Genomic DNA, 15,836 nt, shown 5'->3' on the forward strand with positions numbered 1-15,836 from the left:
CTGGTCTCCTGCACACACAGTATGTCTAACTTCATTCTCTCCATCATATCAGTCAGCTGTCTCCTTTTAACAATCGTAGCTCTACATTTAAAGCCAATATTCCCACCTCCACACTCCTGACATTAATTCGCTCTCGCAGCCTCCAAACACGCCTCCCCCTCTCCCCTTCTTTTGTCTTCGGCGAACCACCGGCACCCTGTCGGTCAGCAGCACTGGAGGTGGTTGTTGTTAACCCGGGCCCCAACTGATCTGTTATGGAAATCTCATTCTTGGTGTTTGATTCGGCAAAGATTTTATCTGGGCTTGTGACCGACAATAGAAATATACTGGCTTGTGCTTCCCCCCATGGCTGGCTTATATAATTTGTATTCATTAATAGATTTGCCTATTTTATCCACTTTAGCTCAACTGTATCTTCCCACAATCAACAGGAGAGCCTCAGTGTAACTGCTGGTTATGATCAATAACACAGAGATCAAAACATCCCAACAGAGAGAGATTCGTGTGATGTGAACTGTTGCCTGCTGATACCTGCATCATTTTCCTGAGTGTTCCTCACATGATCCTTTCTGATTTGTTATAGTGTAAAAGATGCTGACATCCTTATAATGGTTTAATAGCTCTAAAACAAGAGGGTAGTTAATTCTTGTTAATTGATAAATGATTTAATATAATAATTGTGTTCATTGATTAGAAACTGAGATTATTCTCAACCATCTTATTTTATCTCAAGACTTTAACATGTGTGCAAAAACAATTGCCATTGTACCTGCAAAAATCAAAGACGTTAGCACACAGAGAAGCCAGCAATGACAGGCACTGTAAAGACTGAGCGGAAGACAGGACTTCTTATACACCGAGGGCTAAATAGGGAAACAGGTGAAAGCAACCACACATACACACATATAATGAAGGAACTAAAACAAACAGACATGAGCTAAAAAAACAAAACAAAACAGGATGCAGAACTGAAGCTCATTACTAGAAAAAAAACAAAAAGTAAAATCAAAAATTCAGAGAGGTCATTATAAATAAATAAAATAAAATATAAAACATTTGTAATAATAACAAATTTTTAAAAGGAGCCCAAATTCAAATATATTCACAAAGAATTCAAAGCAACAATCATGACTTTGCCTCCTATGTCCAATTCCATTTCTGTTATTTCCAGTTCCAAGTAAATGAGCAAAACCTAAAGTAAAATATCAGAATAATTTAGATAGAGAACACAGTGAGAGCTCAGCATCTTACTTTGACTTATTCTCAGTCAGTAGCTAACACTTTTCATACTTTTGTTACTTTTACAATATGCAATGATACAATCGCTGTGAATATGAGACTCTATTTAAGGCTCACAGCAGGCATCTTGGAAATCACACTTTAAATATGGAAAATCATGTGGCCCGTACCATAACTGCCTGACACAAATCCTGGTATGATGTAAATATGCGAAAGACTGTTAGAGGAGAAAAGGAGATACTTTCTTGGGTCTTTGTCCTTGTCCCTTTACTTTCAGGAAAAAAAAAGAAAAAAGAGGGCTTTCTTCTTAATACAGCCCAGCCTTTCAGGAGGCTATTTATAAGCCCGCGTGTCCCTCTGTTGCACAGATACACACTTTTTATGTGAAATAAATGAACACATTCTGAAAACGAACGATGTCCTGGCAGAAAGTCAAAGATGAAAAAAAAATAGGCAGGAGACGAGAAGAATATGCCTCGAGGTAAACTAGTTAGAGTAATGTCACTGGAGTATATGAAATACCTCATTTTACCTTTAATTAGGTTGTCGCTCAGGTAGTACCCTCTAAAGTATTGCTGTATACTTGACAAATGTATTTATTTGTACAATCACCAAAAGAAGCATAAACTTGGATACCTATGAATTAATTTATTTTTTCTCACTTGACAGACATCTGAATATCACTAAGATAGAAAAAGCCACTTTCAGAGCTTTTTCTATCCTAGATCTTCCCCAACAACCAGATTAGAATCACCAATTAACCTGACATGAGTCTCTTTGGACTGTGGGTTACAGCTGGGTTTTATTCTAGCCATGTTACAAATATTCACATTTTCCAAAACTAGAAACCCTTACCTTCCCAAAGAAGTCCCATACAGTCCCTATAAAAAGGTGACAAATTGAATCTAACCCTGAGTGCATACATAAGTTCCTAGCTACTTTAAACTCTAAATTTATATTTTTTTTATTATGTTTTTGTTCTGTGCTAAACACAGACTTTCTCCTGATATTGTATTTTAAAAAATACAAGTAACGATACAAATTTGGTAACGTGGACACACCTTTTGGCTCTCAAAGGTACTTTGAAGTGCAGTAATCATCCCCCAGGTGTATACGTTGCAATGATTTTTGTGTTGTGTTGGATGTGGGATAAATGTGGCATATAAAGAAAGATGAAACTTAAAACCATTTATATTTTATCATGTTTAACACGAGAGAGCAAAAATGCAATTTGTGGTGTAGTGTAATTATTAAAGCCATAAAATAATGACTGCACTGGTTATTGGTTGGATTTTAATAAAACAGAGAAGAGAGGCCCCAGCCTGCCCTCCAATCAGCAGAGATTTATTGAGAAATGTATTATTTCTGATGAGGGTGTAATGACTGTGATAAAGCCCAGTTGCTGTCTTATTCCCCCTGGTAGGCTAAACATTTATCGGGCCCTTCCACTGTTTCCACAGTAATGGTAATGGAGAGACTCAGCAGGTCCGAATTCTCTTAGTGGTTCTATCATCGCTTGTAATGAAGTTAATAAATTGAAAATGATGATCCAAGAGTAGCTAAATAGGAAATTGGGGGAGAAAATGAGATAGGGAAAACGTGCAAAAGAGAGGGTGAAAGAATCTCACGCACTGTGGCACAAGGGCAATTTGGAGTTACTGTCAGTCTTCAAGGACATGTCAGCCTTTTGTGGTACTAATGAAATGAGCAACAGCCCAAGTCCTGATATTAGATGAGTCTTATGAGTCCAGAGGGGGCTGTGAATAATGTAACAGCACATGTATGTAATGGTTACAGTGAACTGCTTCAGTGTTTAGGAAGTCCGTGTTCACTTGATACTCAGCGTAGGAAAAATTAAGTGTAAATCTGCCAAAATTCGACTAGATTTGGGTTGTTGTTGAAAACTCTGTGGTACCTTGTGTTCTACGAATAAAAACCTGGAGGTGCTTCAGTCATAATTGACTCATCAGTCAATATATGAGAGTCATGACTCAGATTAAGTGAGTTACAGCACTTTTAACCATGTCATGTCAAGTGCTTAGAAAATGGATTTCAGACTAAATCTGAGACAGTTGCAGCTTCTCTTTTTTTTTTTTTTTTTTTTTGGAGCAAAATTTGGCTCAGATTGGCAATCATTTTAGACCACTTTCCCTCCAGCCAATCAGAGTGCAGTGGTGAGTTGGTGAGCAGTAATCGCTGCATTTCAGCTGCAGGGTTTTGTGGGTAATTGAGGCCAGGAGGATCTGCGGAAGGAAGAAATTTATAGGAGGGGGCTTAATTCACGTTATCAGAGGCAGCAGATGTGGTGGAAGACCCAGTTTAAGACTTTCTAACACCAGGATTCAGAGATGGAGTTGCAGGCAAAAGCTTCACAAACTCTCCTGGATAGCTATTTCTCTGTAGATAATATCACACAGAAACGCACAAACACACACACCCACACTCGACAATCAGTCAGATTTCTGAAACCAAGCCCTGCTGTTTTCAGTATCTGTAAAAGATGGAGCAACATTTCTGTCTGATTCAGAAAAAATGACCCCTGACACTTGCGGAATTTTTTTTTCATAGGTCAGAAGCTGAAACTCAAAGGTAAGGTTGGCCAAGTGGTAATTAAACCATGCAAATACTCTTCAGCTTTTCACCATATCAGAGTTTCATTTTTCAGTTTTACAGTGTGGCTCATTTAAAGCCCTCCATTGCAAATCCTCCACTGTGTAGGGGATTGGATTGGAAGCACAAAGCCCTAATGTGACCTATGTTAATAGGTACTGTAAGTGAAACCAGAGTGCACAGAGTGTACAATATGTGATGATCAGGAAGGACTTTTGTTTTTATTAAAAATAAAGCTATTTGTGTCATATTTGCTGTCTGGTGTTATTCTTCTTATTGGTATATTCACTTTCAGTCATTCAGTCATCGCCTTCGATATCTCCCCTCTGACCTCCACCTTTTTTCTGTGTGTCTCTCTGCAGGACCTGGGTGGAGTGAGTCCTCCTCAGAGGAACTGGAAGGGGATTGCTATCGCTCTGCTGGTCATACTGGTGGTCTGTTCCCTCATCACTATGTCTGTCATCCTCCTCACACCAGGTAACACTCAGACTTGATTGTGATGAACTGATGTTTTAGGGGGAGTTTTGTTTTTCTGCATCTACTTGCACTGACAAAATGTCTTCAGCACAGTCTACAATTTAATCATAACCGCATAATTTATGCTTATTAAGATTTAATCAACTGAGTAAAAATTATACAGCCATTTCCGACTCGCGTATTGTAATACCCATCTCACATGTTTACCTAACCTTCACAGTAAACGTTATTTATGTATCACTTTTGTTCATTGTTTTACAGTGTTTACTGTTAGCTTCTGCTGCTGTTCCTAAGAGGCAAAAAAAAAATCAATTAATGGAGATTTAAGGTGTCGAAATCTGTTTAAAATTCTTTCGTTTGATTTAAAAGGCAGTGGATGAATAGTTCACCTTTTCTGGTGGTCGTTTCCTTAATATCTATCTGTAGGCCAACTTAAAGCCACATAAGTAAATATTTTCATGTATAAAATGGCTAAGATGAAACTGAAATATGAACTCATCATTTTTGCCTTATGGCCCCCACAGGGTTGTACTACGAACCAAGTTCGACATAGCTGGCCAGAGATAATAGGTATCACACTGGTGGTTATCAGCTTGATCTATTAATCGAGGGTTTCTGCTTCAGGCTGTTTGTACGCTCCCATAAGATGGGTCATTTGATGCACCATTTGACTCTTCTGCTGCACAAAGTAATCTGATTGAGTCCGTCTGACTTCAGTCAAAGGGATCAGGTCACGGAGGGAAAAAAAATATGCATAGTAAATTGTATCTAAATTTACAAATTACTATGTACAGTACATTTCACCACTTAACACACTTCCAAAACTGCTGTTATTCTAACATGAAAGCTGCACATGAAAGCTACATTCCTTACATGATGACCAGGGAGTGCATTTAGACCTAGCCCTGTCCCATAATGAAGTGCATGAGGGGATCCATTCAGTTTATGGCCAAATAAAAGTGAAAGTATTATTTTTCACTTACTAACTCAAATTTCTTTTCTGTGTAATAAATGGGGAAAATACAACCAGCAAATGAACCTGACAAGATATTTATGCTTTATCTGTACCACCAATGTAAAATGTAAAACCTGCCATAGAATTTGCACTGCTGTGACTACCTGGCTTCATTTGGTGGTATAAGTAACATATTCTTGAATAGCCTTGTGTAACATATTCCCTCTGTGCTGGTCCAAAAACATATAGTCATCAGAAAAATGAGTCATAGCAAATCAAAACTCTGAACACTACCAGCTACTGTCCAGATCCAGAGGGGTGTACGATGGGGCATGGGAAATGGCTTACTGAGCTGTTTCCACCCTAAACTCTGTATAGTGGCACTCTTTTTACCTGGCTAAATAACCATGGTAACTTATGCTGAACACATAAGCTAGTCAGGAGCAGGTTATGTTCTGATTTTCAGTTTTAACATTTTTATTTTTCATTTTAAATGATTCTTTTATTTACAGCATTTTTGAGGTACACTACAGATTCTCTGGTGGGTTTTTTATATGTTTTATGTGCAACATATTAAGCCATACCGCCTTAAAACCACTGAATGAAGCACAAACTGTCATAACAATGTGCATGTACTAATTTAGTGATGAAAATTCCCAAATGTTGTTGTACTTCTAATTTGTTGGTGAGGTACTAAAACACAGAACACACAGCAAGAATACCTGATCAATTAATAAATTCATTTTCACTTTGATCTGCCACAAACTAAAGTAATTTCCAAGTGTCCTTTGTTATTATTAGTAGTATTATTATATTTAATGGTTAGGTGAACAATAAATTAATTAATTCGAACTAAAATGTTCATTTTACCATCCTGGGCAATAAATCTATACAGATAATTAACAATTTTCTTTATAGATTTTTAATCATTATTCATCATCCTCAGCAACTGAAAATGCCTCTGACTGGAGAAGGTGAGAGGCATTATCAGTGTGTGAGCCACACAGCATGCATGAAATGACCCTTTTTGCAGTATGCGAGCGTGCATGGAGACTGAAGCAAAACCTGGATTAACACAGAAAGCTGATAACCACTGTTGTGATACCTTTGCCAACTTTGTGACAGTGAAAACTTTGGTTTAAGCCTGAACGTATCTTACTTTTCCATCAATTAAGCTTCATAGAACACCACTACACATTTGAGGTGTGTAAAAACACCCCTCTGCTCGCTATCTGAATGGAAACGCAAATGGACACTGCTTGACACTGGACATTGTGTGTTTGTGTGTGGCGGGAGTGTCCTTGCTTAGACTGCTGTTACCCAACCCAAAACCTAGAAAAGACATAGAAAACAAATGGATGACGAATGCTTAATGGAAAAAACTGAGGCAGCGTAAAACATATTCTTTGTGTGTCATCCATATTCTCTAGCGAGTATTTTACAAACTGTTTTGGGATCTCTAATTTCTAGCGGTACTACAAAACAGGTAACAATTTCACATAATTGTTGAACCTAAATAGCTTATCAAGCTCTTCTCCCATTTTCACACACTGTACACTGTATATATGTATATATCATTTTCTCAGATGTAAAATCATCACAATCCGCTGGCCATGCAGCCACTCTCTCCCCAGTGTATTCCACGGTTGGTTAGACTTTCATTGCCTCCATAAACAAACATGCTGTGTGGAGTTATCAAGGGAAGCCAATATGGCTGACATTCAAAATGACTTGGCCCTCTTATTCTGCTCACAATCAGCAGCTGTTCTATTCAGGAGAAGCTTACAATTGGCATGGTCTCTTTCTGCTAAAGGCTTAACATTTCATAATTAAAAATGAAACATTTCCAGGGTCAGCGCTGGAACAGCTTAAAGATTTTCTAGCCCAGTGATGATCATGTTAATGAACGAATGAAATGCCATTGTGACAATGTGTATCTTTTTCACACACATGGATTTCTTTGTGTGTTCATGTGTAAATACCAGTATGTACATCTGGATTAACAGGACACTCAACATACTGTATTTGCTCGTCAGGCAAGTGTAAAAATCCATCCAGTTCTATTTTCTTCCTACAGTCATTGGACAAAGGAAGTAGCATCCAGGTGTCGCTAATCAGTTAGTGTGAGCACCTCTATAAAACTATATGTTTTTTTGTAATTCAATGGTCTGGAGATGTGTGTTAACACAATTTCACAACCTTTCCAAGATTGGACCAAATTTACCCCAAGGTGAGAGCTCCATCTCAAACTCTACAGGCCTCAGTTAGAAAGTGGTCAGAAGTCCACACCTCAAACCGATCAAAATACTGTGATTGTCATGATCCAGTGTTTGTGTGTTCTGGACTTATGAAAATTGTTTATTTACTGCTCTCTTGAACTCTGGGTTTTGTTTCCTAGTTTAGTTTGCTTTTTGAGGGTTAAAGCTAGAGAGACTCTCTCTCTAGCTCTCTCGGGTCTGTCTGCAGTCTGTGCTATTGTTTGTAGTGTCAAGTCGTGTGTCTTAGTTGTGCCTCAGTGTGTTTCCTGTCTTATTTTGATGGTCCCTTGTCCCTGCATTATGTTCAGTTTTGCTTCCCCTATCTCATTATGTCAAGTTTGCTCCAGCTGTATTCCCAGGTGTCTCCACTTCTCCTAATCATCCTCACACGTATATACTGTGTCCATCTCCCTTTGTTTGTTATCAGAGCACCTGTTCTTCTCTGTGTCTCTCAGGTTTTGTGGTGTCCTTGTGTTTCTTAGTTTAGACTTCCTGTTTTGCTCCTTGTTCCAGTTTTATTTAAACAGAATAAACAGTTTGTTTTCAGTTTAAATCCTCATCACTCGCTACAACAGTGTGCTACCCGTGGACCACACAGTGGTGGTACCTTAAGATAGCGGTGAATTAACAAATCCCACAAAACCGCAACTAACTGAAGCAGCATTTTAGTTCCTAAACAATGATGCCACATTATTATTGCTAAAGGTGGTCCTATAAGCTACTGAATTGTGGGGTGTTTGTCATGTTGTAATGAAAGATCTGCAAAAAACTGGATGATTTTTGTTTTTTCACATCCCAATATGTTAAACCGTCAAACTACGAGAGGGTGTATTTTCTTTTCCACATGGATGCTGATGGTGAAGCAACTAATGCTGGAGTTTGATTTGAAATTGGATGCATGAAGGATGATTTGTGTTTAATAAGCGGATAGAATTTGTAACACGTGCATTTATTTTTATTTTTACCAGAAACAAACAAATTAAATTTATGCTTTTTTGTTTTTCAGCTGACAACCAAGCTGGAAGTGACACTAAAATGACTGTGGAGGATTTGTTCAAACCCGAGTTCAAAGTCCATGACCCGGAGGCCCAGTGGATCAATGGTGAGTAATCCATATTGACTGTACCTGTTTTGACTGTTCAGAAGTTTTTAGCTACGGATGCAGGGAAGTTCCGCAACGGATAAAAGGCACTGTTTACCAGCCTCGTTTGTAATTCTAACGAGACAGAGGAAGCAGCTTTTTTTAAAAGCACAGATAAAGCTGCTACAAAGCGTTACTGCCTGCCTGTTCCATGAAATGACAAAAACAGCATAAGCGAGTCATTAGTTGAACTATATAATGACTCAGGCCCGGTGCACTCTACTGCTTCATGCTGCTGTACATATATTTATACAATACACACTCCTACTTGACATTAATGACATCTGGTTGAGTTCTAAGTGTACTCTGTATGAAGAAACAACAGCAGTGCTTTTGTTTAGCAGCATAGGGATGACATCTCTCTGTCGTCTCTCCTGCTTTGTAATTGAGGCTCCCTTTAACAGCCGGCAGACAGTTCACTTCTAAACAAGGCTGGCATGTTTCACCTCAGCCTTACCTTGCATCTCGTTATGCAAATTTAGATGTAGGGATTTATTTTCCCTCTCCTTATTTACATTGTATTGATTTGTTATTTGCCAGAAGGGGATCATATGTTAAGCCTGGAAGCCCTTGGCTGGAAATAAACCACATCAACTGAAGTGCAAGTGAATCTGATTATGGTTTGCTTAGAGGGAGGGAGAAGATAACGATACCTCCGAGGGAAAGGATGGACAGGATTGCGGCGTTCCCGCATTGCTCTCCGCCAGTCTCCTTTCCTTCCTGCGGATTAGTGTGTTTGTTTTGGCTTTCCTCTTCGCTGCCCATTGACTCAGTCTGCGCCTGAGGGCAAGGGAAAAAGGCAAGGCCTTTCTGTCCATCAATATTTCATTCCTGGGTGACATTTTTCCACTATCTTTGCAACGCCATCTCATTCCCTGAGCTGACCTCGGGCTAGACAGAGAAAGCACCAGTGTTGTGAGATGAGGCAGTCAGAAAAGTCAGCTTTATAGGGTGGTTTGTGGATGGATGGGGCAAAATAGACCCCAGACAAATGGGAGAAGATAACAGACAGACGGGCGAGAGGAAAGATTGATCACTAGGATTTGGAGCAAAAATGAGATTTTTTTTTCTCCCTAACCCAAAAGCTTTAGTGGGTTTGCCTGAAAAGTCTTCAGTCTCTGTCTGTATTAGAGATAAATAGGTGCATCCAGTGTTTGGACAGTTACTTTTAAACCATTTTTTACTACCGATTACAGACAACATGCTTTTAAAGATCATTTTTAATGTACTTCATTACTAAATGAGCATTATGAGTAATGTTTTGGATTGCATCTACATTACCATTAAAATCTAGAATCTAGTATTCAGCAAATTACACAATAAATGTAAAAAAAAAAATGGTGTTTATGATGCTGTGTGTTTCTATTCAGGCTCCTTTTCATGTAGTTCACTGGCGCACTGCAATTTTCACTGTTTGCTTTGTAAAATCCTGGGCGACAAAGAAACATTTGACATTATTTCTGTGTTTTTAGTCTTCAAACTTCATTTCTTTATCACAGAGAGCCTGTTATGATCATTTCCAACTCCATATTTTCATTCTTTGACTTTATTAGCATTGCTTCAGTTTCAAAGGTCGAAATTTAGTTCATCCATTCTTGAGTTCTGAAACAGGCTGTTTGAGCCTCTTCAACTTTTTTCTGATTGGCTGAATATCCCAAATCGAATATTTCCACAGTAGGTGGGTAGGCCTTCTGTGCCTGAGGTGACCACATTAGGAATGTTTCATCCAATGACATCCTACAAACTGAGGGAAATAAAATATGTCCGAAAGCATAAAAGTTTAATTGAGAGGCCTTACTGTCATTATTTAAAAATCTTAACATGTTTAATATGAACTGCCACCACTGGCACACATTAGTAGCAGGTTTGTTATGGTGATTGCTGTGCATTGAAGTTGCCAGTATGGATAACTTTGTTTTTTACAAATCTGACCACAGTTTCCATTTGGCTCACAGCGCCCGCTACATCACATCCCTTATTCTTTCCATGTCATAGACACAGATTCACTCCTTTTGAACACATCATATGGTGTAATTCCAAAGACATACAGTGTGTTTGGTATGATATCTGAACTAGCTTACAATCTGAGGATTCTGTGGAGAAAGAAAATAAGATCTCTGATGTGCTATTAACTAGTAAGATTAAGCAAATATGAAATATGTATTTTTAAACATTCTTTATATATGTCAGTGAACCAGATGTTTTATTTTATTGGGCTGGAGTCAGAACATGAAACATTTTTTTCACTCAGCCACACAATAAAACTTGCATTTGAATGATTCACTATTTAGTATTACACAAAAATGAAGCATGCTACTGATCCAATGAAGCTCCAATGTGACTATGTGTTACCAAAAATAATTTTTTGTTAATAAAATTCTTATTTATGCTTACACTTCTTGTGTCAAGGCACATAAAACATAATTGACACATATGTTAACATGTCTGGATCCGTTGGCATGACCAGCTGGTTCCAGAGCTCCACAGGAAGAGAACTGATTTAATCAGTGGCACTATGCAAATAGACCAACTGTTGCAAAAGAAAGGTTCATTTTCCCAGCTCTAGCTTCCATGGTCATTACACAATGTCAGAAAAAGTGGTCAATATTTGGTAAAATGTCAGCCCAGCATAATCATGAAGAGCACGTTTGTTTTTTTTTGGAGCCAGTGAAACATTAAGGTAAAAGAAATGGAGGCAAAATGCCTGCTTCAAAATATGAGGTCCGTGTTGCTTAGGTTGTTTGTAAGAAGTTTGAGTGAGTAATGTATAAAGTATGTGTTAGCCTTTTCTGTTGGTCCGAACCAAATAAGCAAAACAACGACTGTGAAATTGGCAATACGAGTTAAATATGTGAGTGTACGGGCCCCTTAATTCATACTTCAGCTAACAAGTGGTGACATGAGGTTACGGATGGATGGGTTGCTACAGTCCGACATTACAACTTGATGATATGTGAAATGGAGTGCATCATTACAGATTAAATTTGCTGCTAAGAGCGCTGTGATTCATCAGGTACACCTCCACCTCTCTGGCAGTGAAGCAAGGTTTTCTCAGGATATTATTGCCTCAATTGCCTCACATTGTTGATGATGATGATCTTTGAAGACTTTGAAACATCTGTAAATCAATCATTGATAATACTACTTATAGATTGCTTATAAATAATCCAGTTATTAAGCTGGTGGATCTTTTAATATCATTTCAAATTGATGCTGTGGCTGATTTAGCCGATCAGACAGAACAATTAAACTCATAACAGGTGAACTAAGTAAAATTGTTGATTTTGTTAAAATAGCATGTTTTTTAGGAAAGTCCATAAGTCCAAGCCAGTGTCCTCCCCTAGCCAGATAAGTTCTCTACAATGCAGAATCTGTTCAGGAGAAACTCAAGGAACTTAAGTGAGAACCAGAGGAATTTAATCAGCCACCACACTCCCCAATCCGATTAAACGAGAACAAGCCGTGGCTGCCCAATCCTGCAACCGCTAGGATTCAAATGATCCACTGCCAGATTCATCAGAACACCCCTGGAGGTCCTGTGTGCATGCACCGATGGTTCAGAGCTATTTTGGCGGGACGAGGGGAACCTACACAACATTAGGCAGACGACTGGGATGTTGTGGCTGGTCGGGGTACATTAAAGCAACACATTTGCAGAATGCCATTTGTCTTCTGTGTGGTCTGACATTTCTGCAGCTCTTCTCTGAAATTCATTGTCATTCTGATGTGTCGAGGGTTGTTATTGATGAGAACCTGTCTGAGGATTACAGGGAAACAGCTGGTTAACACTGGGCAGATATGGAAAAAAATGACACTCCTCTCCAGCTGTTGCTTGTGAAGACTTGCATATGTGTGAATAGTGGATGTATATTTGTTTTTCACACTGAGGCATGTTACTGAGAAAGTCACATTCAGCTGATGCCACATGTGTTTCAGTGAGCGTCATTTTCCATCAGTATTGTCGCAAACTCCACTTGCAGGCTGGGCGCCATCAGACTGTCACTGACAATCTGCTGAGAGGAGGGTATCATATTGTGTTTGCACTGGCCCAGCTTGGACAAAATAACACACCAGTTGGCTTATATAAGCTCGCAAAACCCAAAATATTTCAGCATAATAAGAGTGTGAAATGAAACAACACATTTTTGACTGCATTTTATTTGTATATGAAGCAACATATAATATGAACAAGATATGCAGTGGAAAAATACCCCTACTGATAATGGCAATTCAACTTATTTTTACGTAGTACAAGAAAATCATGAGGTTCAGAAACAAGTAAACTATTGACTGAAGAACAAGTTAAATACACAGAGAAAAAAAAAAAAAAAAAAAAAATATATATATATATATATATATGTGTGTGTGTGTGTGTGTGTGTGTGTGTGTGTGTGTGTGTGTGTGTGTGTGTGTGTGTGTGTGTGTGTATGTATATATATATATATATATATATATATATATATATATATATATCTTGCACATTTTCAAAGGGATTCAATTTGGGCTTTGTGCAGGCCAGTCAGTAACACACTTTGGTCTTCTGAAGGTAGTTCTTCACCAGGAATGATGTATAAGACTCAGTAGGACCCAGAACTAGTTTTTCTTTTCCTGATATGAACTGGCGTTAGAAATGGCACATCCTTTTTAGCTAACATTAAGGTCTTCACTATCAATATGTTTGTGTGTCCCACCTAAATATATGAATTTATTTCTACTAGCATCAGCAGATTTCCATATACACAATGACTCGGTTCATTACTCTTAGTAGAAGAGAGTAAACATTTGCAAAACACTGTTTATGTAATACTGCAAAAAACACTCCCATAGTCATATTCATGAACTCTGAAAGCAGACTGATTGAGCAACATGTACCTTCCTTGAGGATGAGTCACAAACAAAAACATTACTAGTGCAGAAAGTCCCCCACAATACTCAGTAGGAAAACATTTCACTTGGCATCATGAGGAAAAGAGAAGCCAGAGCTTGAGGAAACAATTGCTGAACAATGTGTTCAACCAAATTAGTTTACTCACACAAAGTTCAGGTGGAAAAACCCCCCAAAACAAATCAGCATTTATTTTGAGGGATTTGGATTTTTAAATGAGTGTCAGAAAATCCTCTGAATTAGAAATGTGCCTTTGATATAATTATATATACTCTCTTTGTTTGTCCCACTACTTAGACATATAGATTGCACTTTATACATCTAAGTCTATCAGCATCTTTTTACATTTGAAAATTTGCACACTGTGCTTGCAGTATGCAGCTGTGCATTTACCACCCAGCCCGCCCACGAAATCCAATGTTCACCTCAGTAAATGTCCAGCTCTGTGGTAATCCCTGTAAATCCATTATTGAGCCATTAACTGTCAATACTGTTCACCTCAAAACAAATTACCACTTGACTTCACCTGTTTACTAGTGAGCTGCATCACCTGTCAGCTCTGTTCATTCACTGCAGTCAAATTCGCACTTTTTATTTTATTACCTTACAGGCAGGCTTGTGGCTGACAGATTAATAAATCCCCTCTGGACTGTTTGGGTGCAGGATTTTACTGGATGGCTCCAAGAAATTTGTTATTATGTGAAAATGAAACTGGGTGCTGAAGTGCATCAGTGTGAAAGATTTTTATTTGTGTATTATGTGGGATCATACCGTCTCAGTTGCAAATATAGTCCATACTAGAAGTTAATAGTAACAGTAAAACTGTGTATACCTGTGTTATTATCAAGCTAAGCTGTTGCCTTTCCAGGAGAAGCCTCGCAGCAGTATGTTTTTATTGTTTTACTTTTATCTGCGACTGTATGTTATTAATATGTGAAATGCTGGTAGCTACACTAAATAGACAATAACACTTGGAGTTGCAAATGCAATAAAAACAGGTGACGTTTGCTGAAGGAGCGTCACCTGACATCTTAGGTCGAGTGTGCATCCTTGATGATGAATAAATGATTTCCTGCTCTGGCCTTATTATTGATGCTGGGTTCAACTAATGGAAAGTCCCAGTTTTTATTCAGCATGTCTTTAGCTTTATTCGTACAAGATCGCGGCTCATACTCGACATCATCATGAGAATATATTTAACATTTATATGAGTCTAACATCAATTCTGTAACCCCTGTGACAGTAAATATCTTCAGGAAACCCTGTCCCAGGGAAATTGTTGGTGCATGCGTACAAGAAGCGATTCAATCATTTTGCATTGCTTTTAAGTTGAGTGCTGGTCATATACTCCATTCTCTGGTTACTTAGGCAAACCTCTAATATGTTTAGTAACAAGTCATATGTCAACTGCTTCTGCTCTGATTAGTCACTTCATTCGCTCACCATGAAGGTGAGAAAGGTTATTTTGTACTCTGTCCACATTACAGCATCTGTAATTGTTTCGCCCTTGGTCGCTTGAAGTCATCATCTGCTTCTATGGACTCTAGTCACCATCTCACTGTGAATCTTTGAAGCTTCTGGGATGAAGAGCTTCGTGCTCCCTTATCCTTAAACCAAAATGCTCACAGTATTAAAAGCTTAACCATTCTTTAGAATCAGTGGTTCTCAAATTGTCGTGTTATGCAATTAAACTAGGTAAAAAATATCACTTTTGTGGGGGAAAAGCAAACAAAGGATGGCTGACACTGTTGCACTCATCTTTATTTCATTTAAAATTCTGCTTTTTTATTGTTAATGACAAAAATGAAAGATAAAAATGATGGGAGTGAATTTTTTTTGGCTTCTGAAGTAGGGCATGCCAGAAAAAAGTTGACAACTATTGTTGTATAGAGGCAATTTAAAAGCCTTTTAAAAACAATGCAGTGTTGGGGAAGAATACTGAGAGAAGATAAAGCTGCGTTTTTTGACACAAATCACACACACAAAGGTATCTCTGCTTCCTGTCAGACTTTTTGCATTCAGCCCCAACAACTTCTACTAATGAGCTGACACATGGGGCGTACAGCAATCCTGCTGTAGACGTAGCTGTAATTTTTATTTACAATTCATAACGTCTTCTCATCTACTTCATACAAAGTAGTTTTTGCAGTGATCATATTAATGAACCTTCAATGGCTTTGATGTGAGTCATTGGGAGTAGAAGGTCTGCAGTGGAAAAAAATATGCAGTTTTTGGATGTGAGAGGAATACCGAGCTTCAGTTTGACTTATT

The 15,836-nt window shown here is 38.3% G+C and overlaps 1 protein-coding gene across 2 annotated transcripts in view; it reads left to right on the forward strand.

Annotated features, from left to right (window-relative positions):
- The window catches only part of dpp10 (dipeptidyl peptidase like 10), a 248,380-nt gene that overhangs the window by 126,737 nt on the left and 105,807 nt on the right, over window positions 1-15,836 (forward strand). For both annotated transcript variants that reach the window (XM_004563082.5, XM_004563083.6), the window contains exons 2-3: window positions 4,212-4,326; window positions 8,546-8,641. In XM_004563082.5, coding sequence (XP_004563139.1) covers window positions 4,212-4,326; window positions 8,546-8,641 — 211 coding nt within the window. The remainder of the gene's footprint in view (window positions 1-4,211; window positions 4,327-8,545; window positions 8,642-15,836) is intronic.

The sequence above is a fragment of the Maylandia zebra genome, linkage group LG16 (genome assembly GCF_041146795.1).
Source record: "Maylandia zebra isolate NMK-2024a linkage group LG16, Mzebra_GT3a, whole genome shotgun sequence".
Lineage (NCBI taxonomy): Eukaryota > Metazoa > Chordata > Actinopteri > Cichliformes > Cichlidae > Maylandia > Maylandia zebra.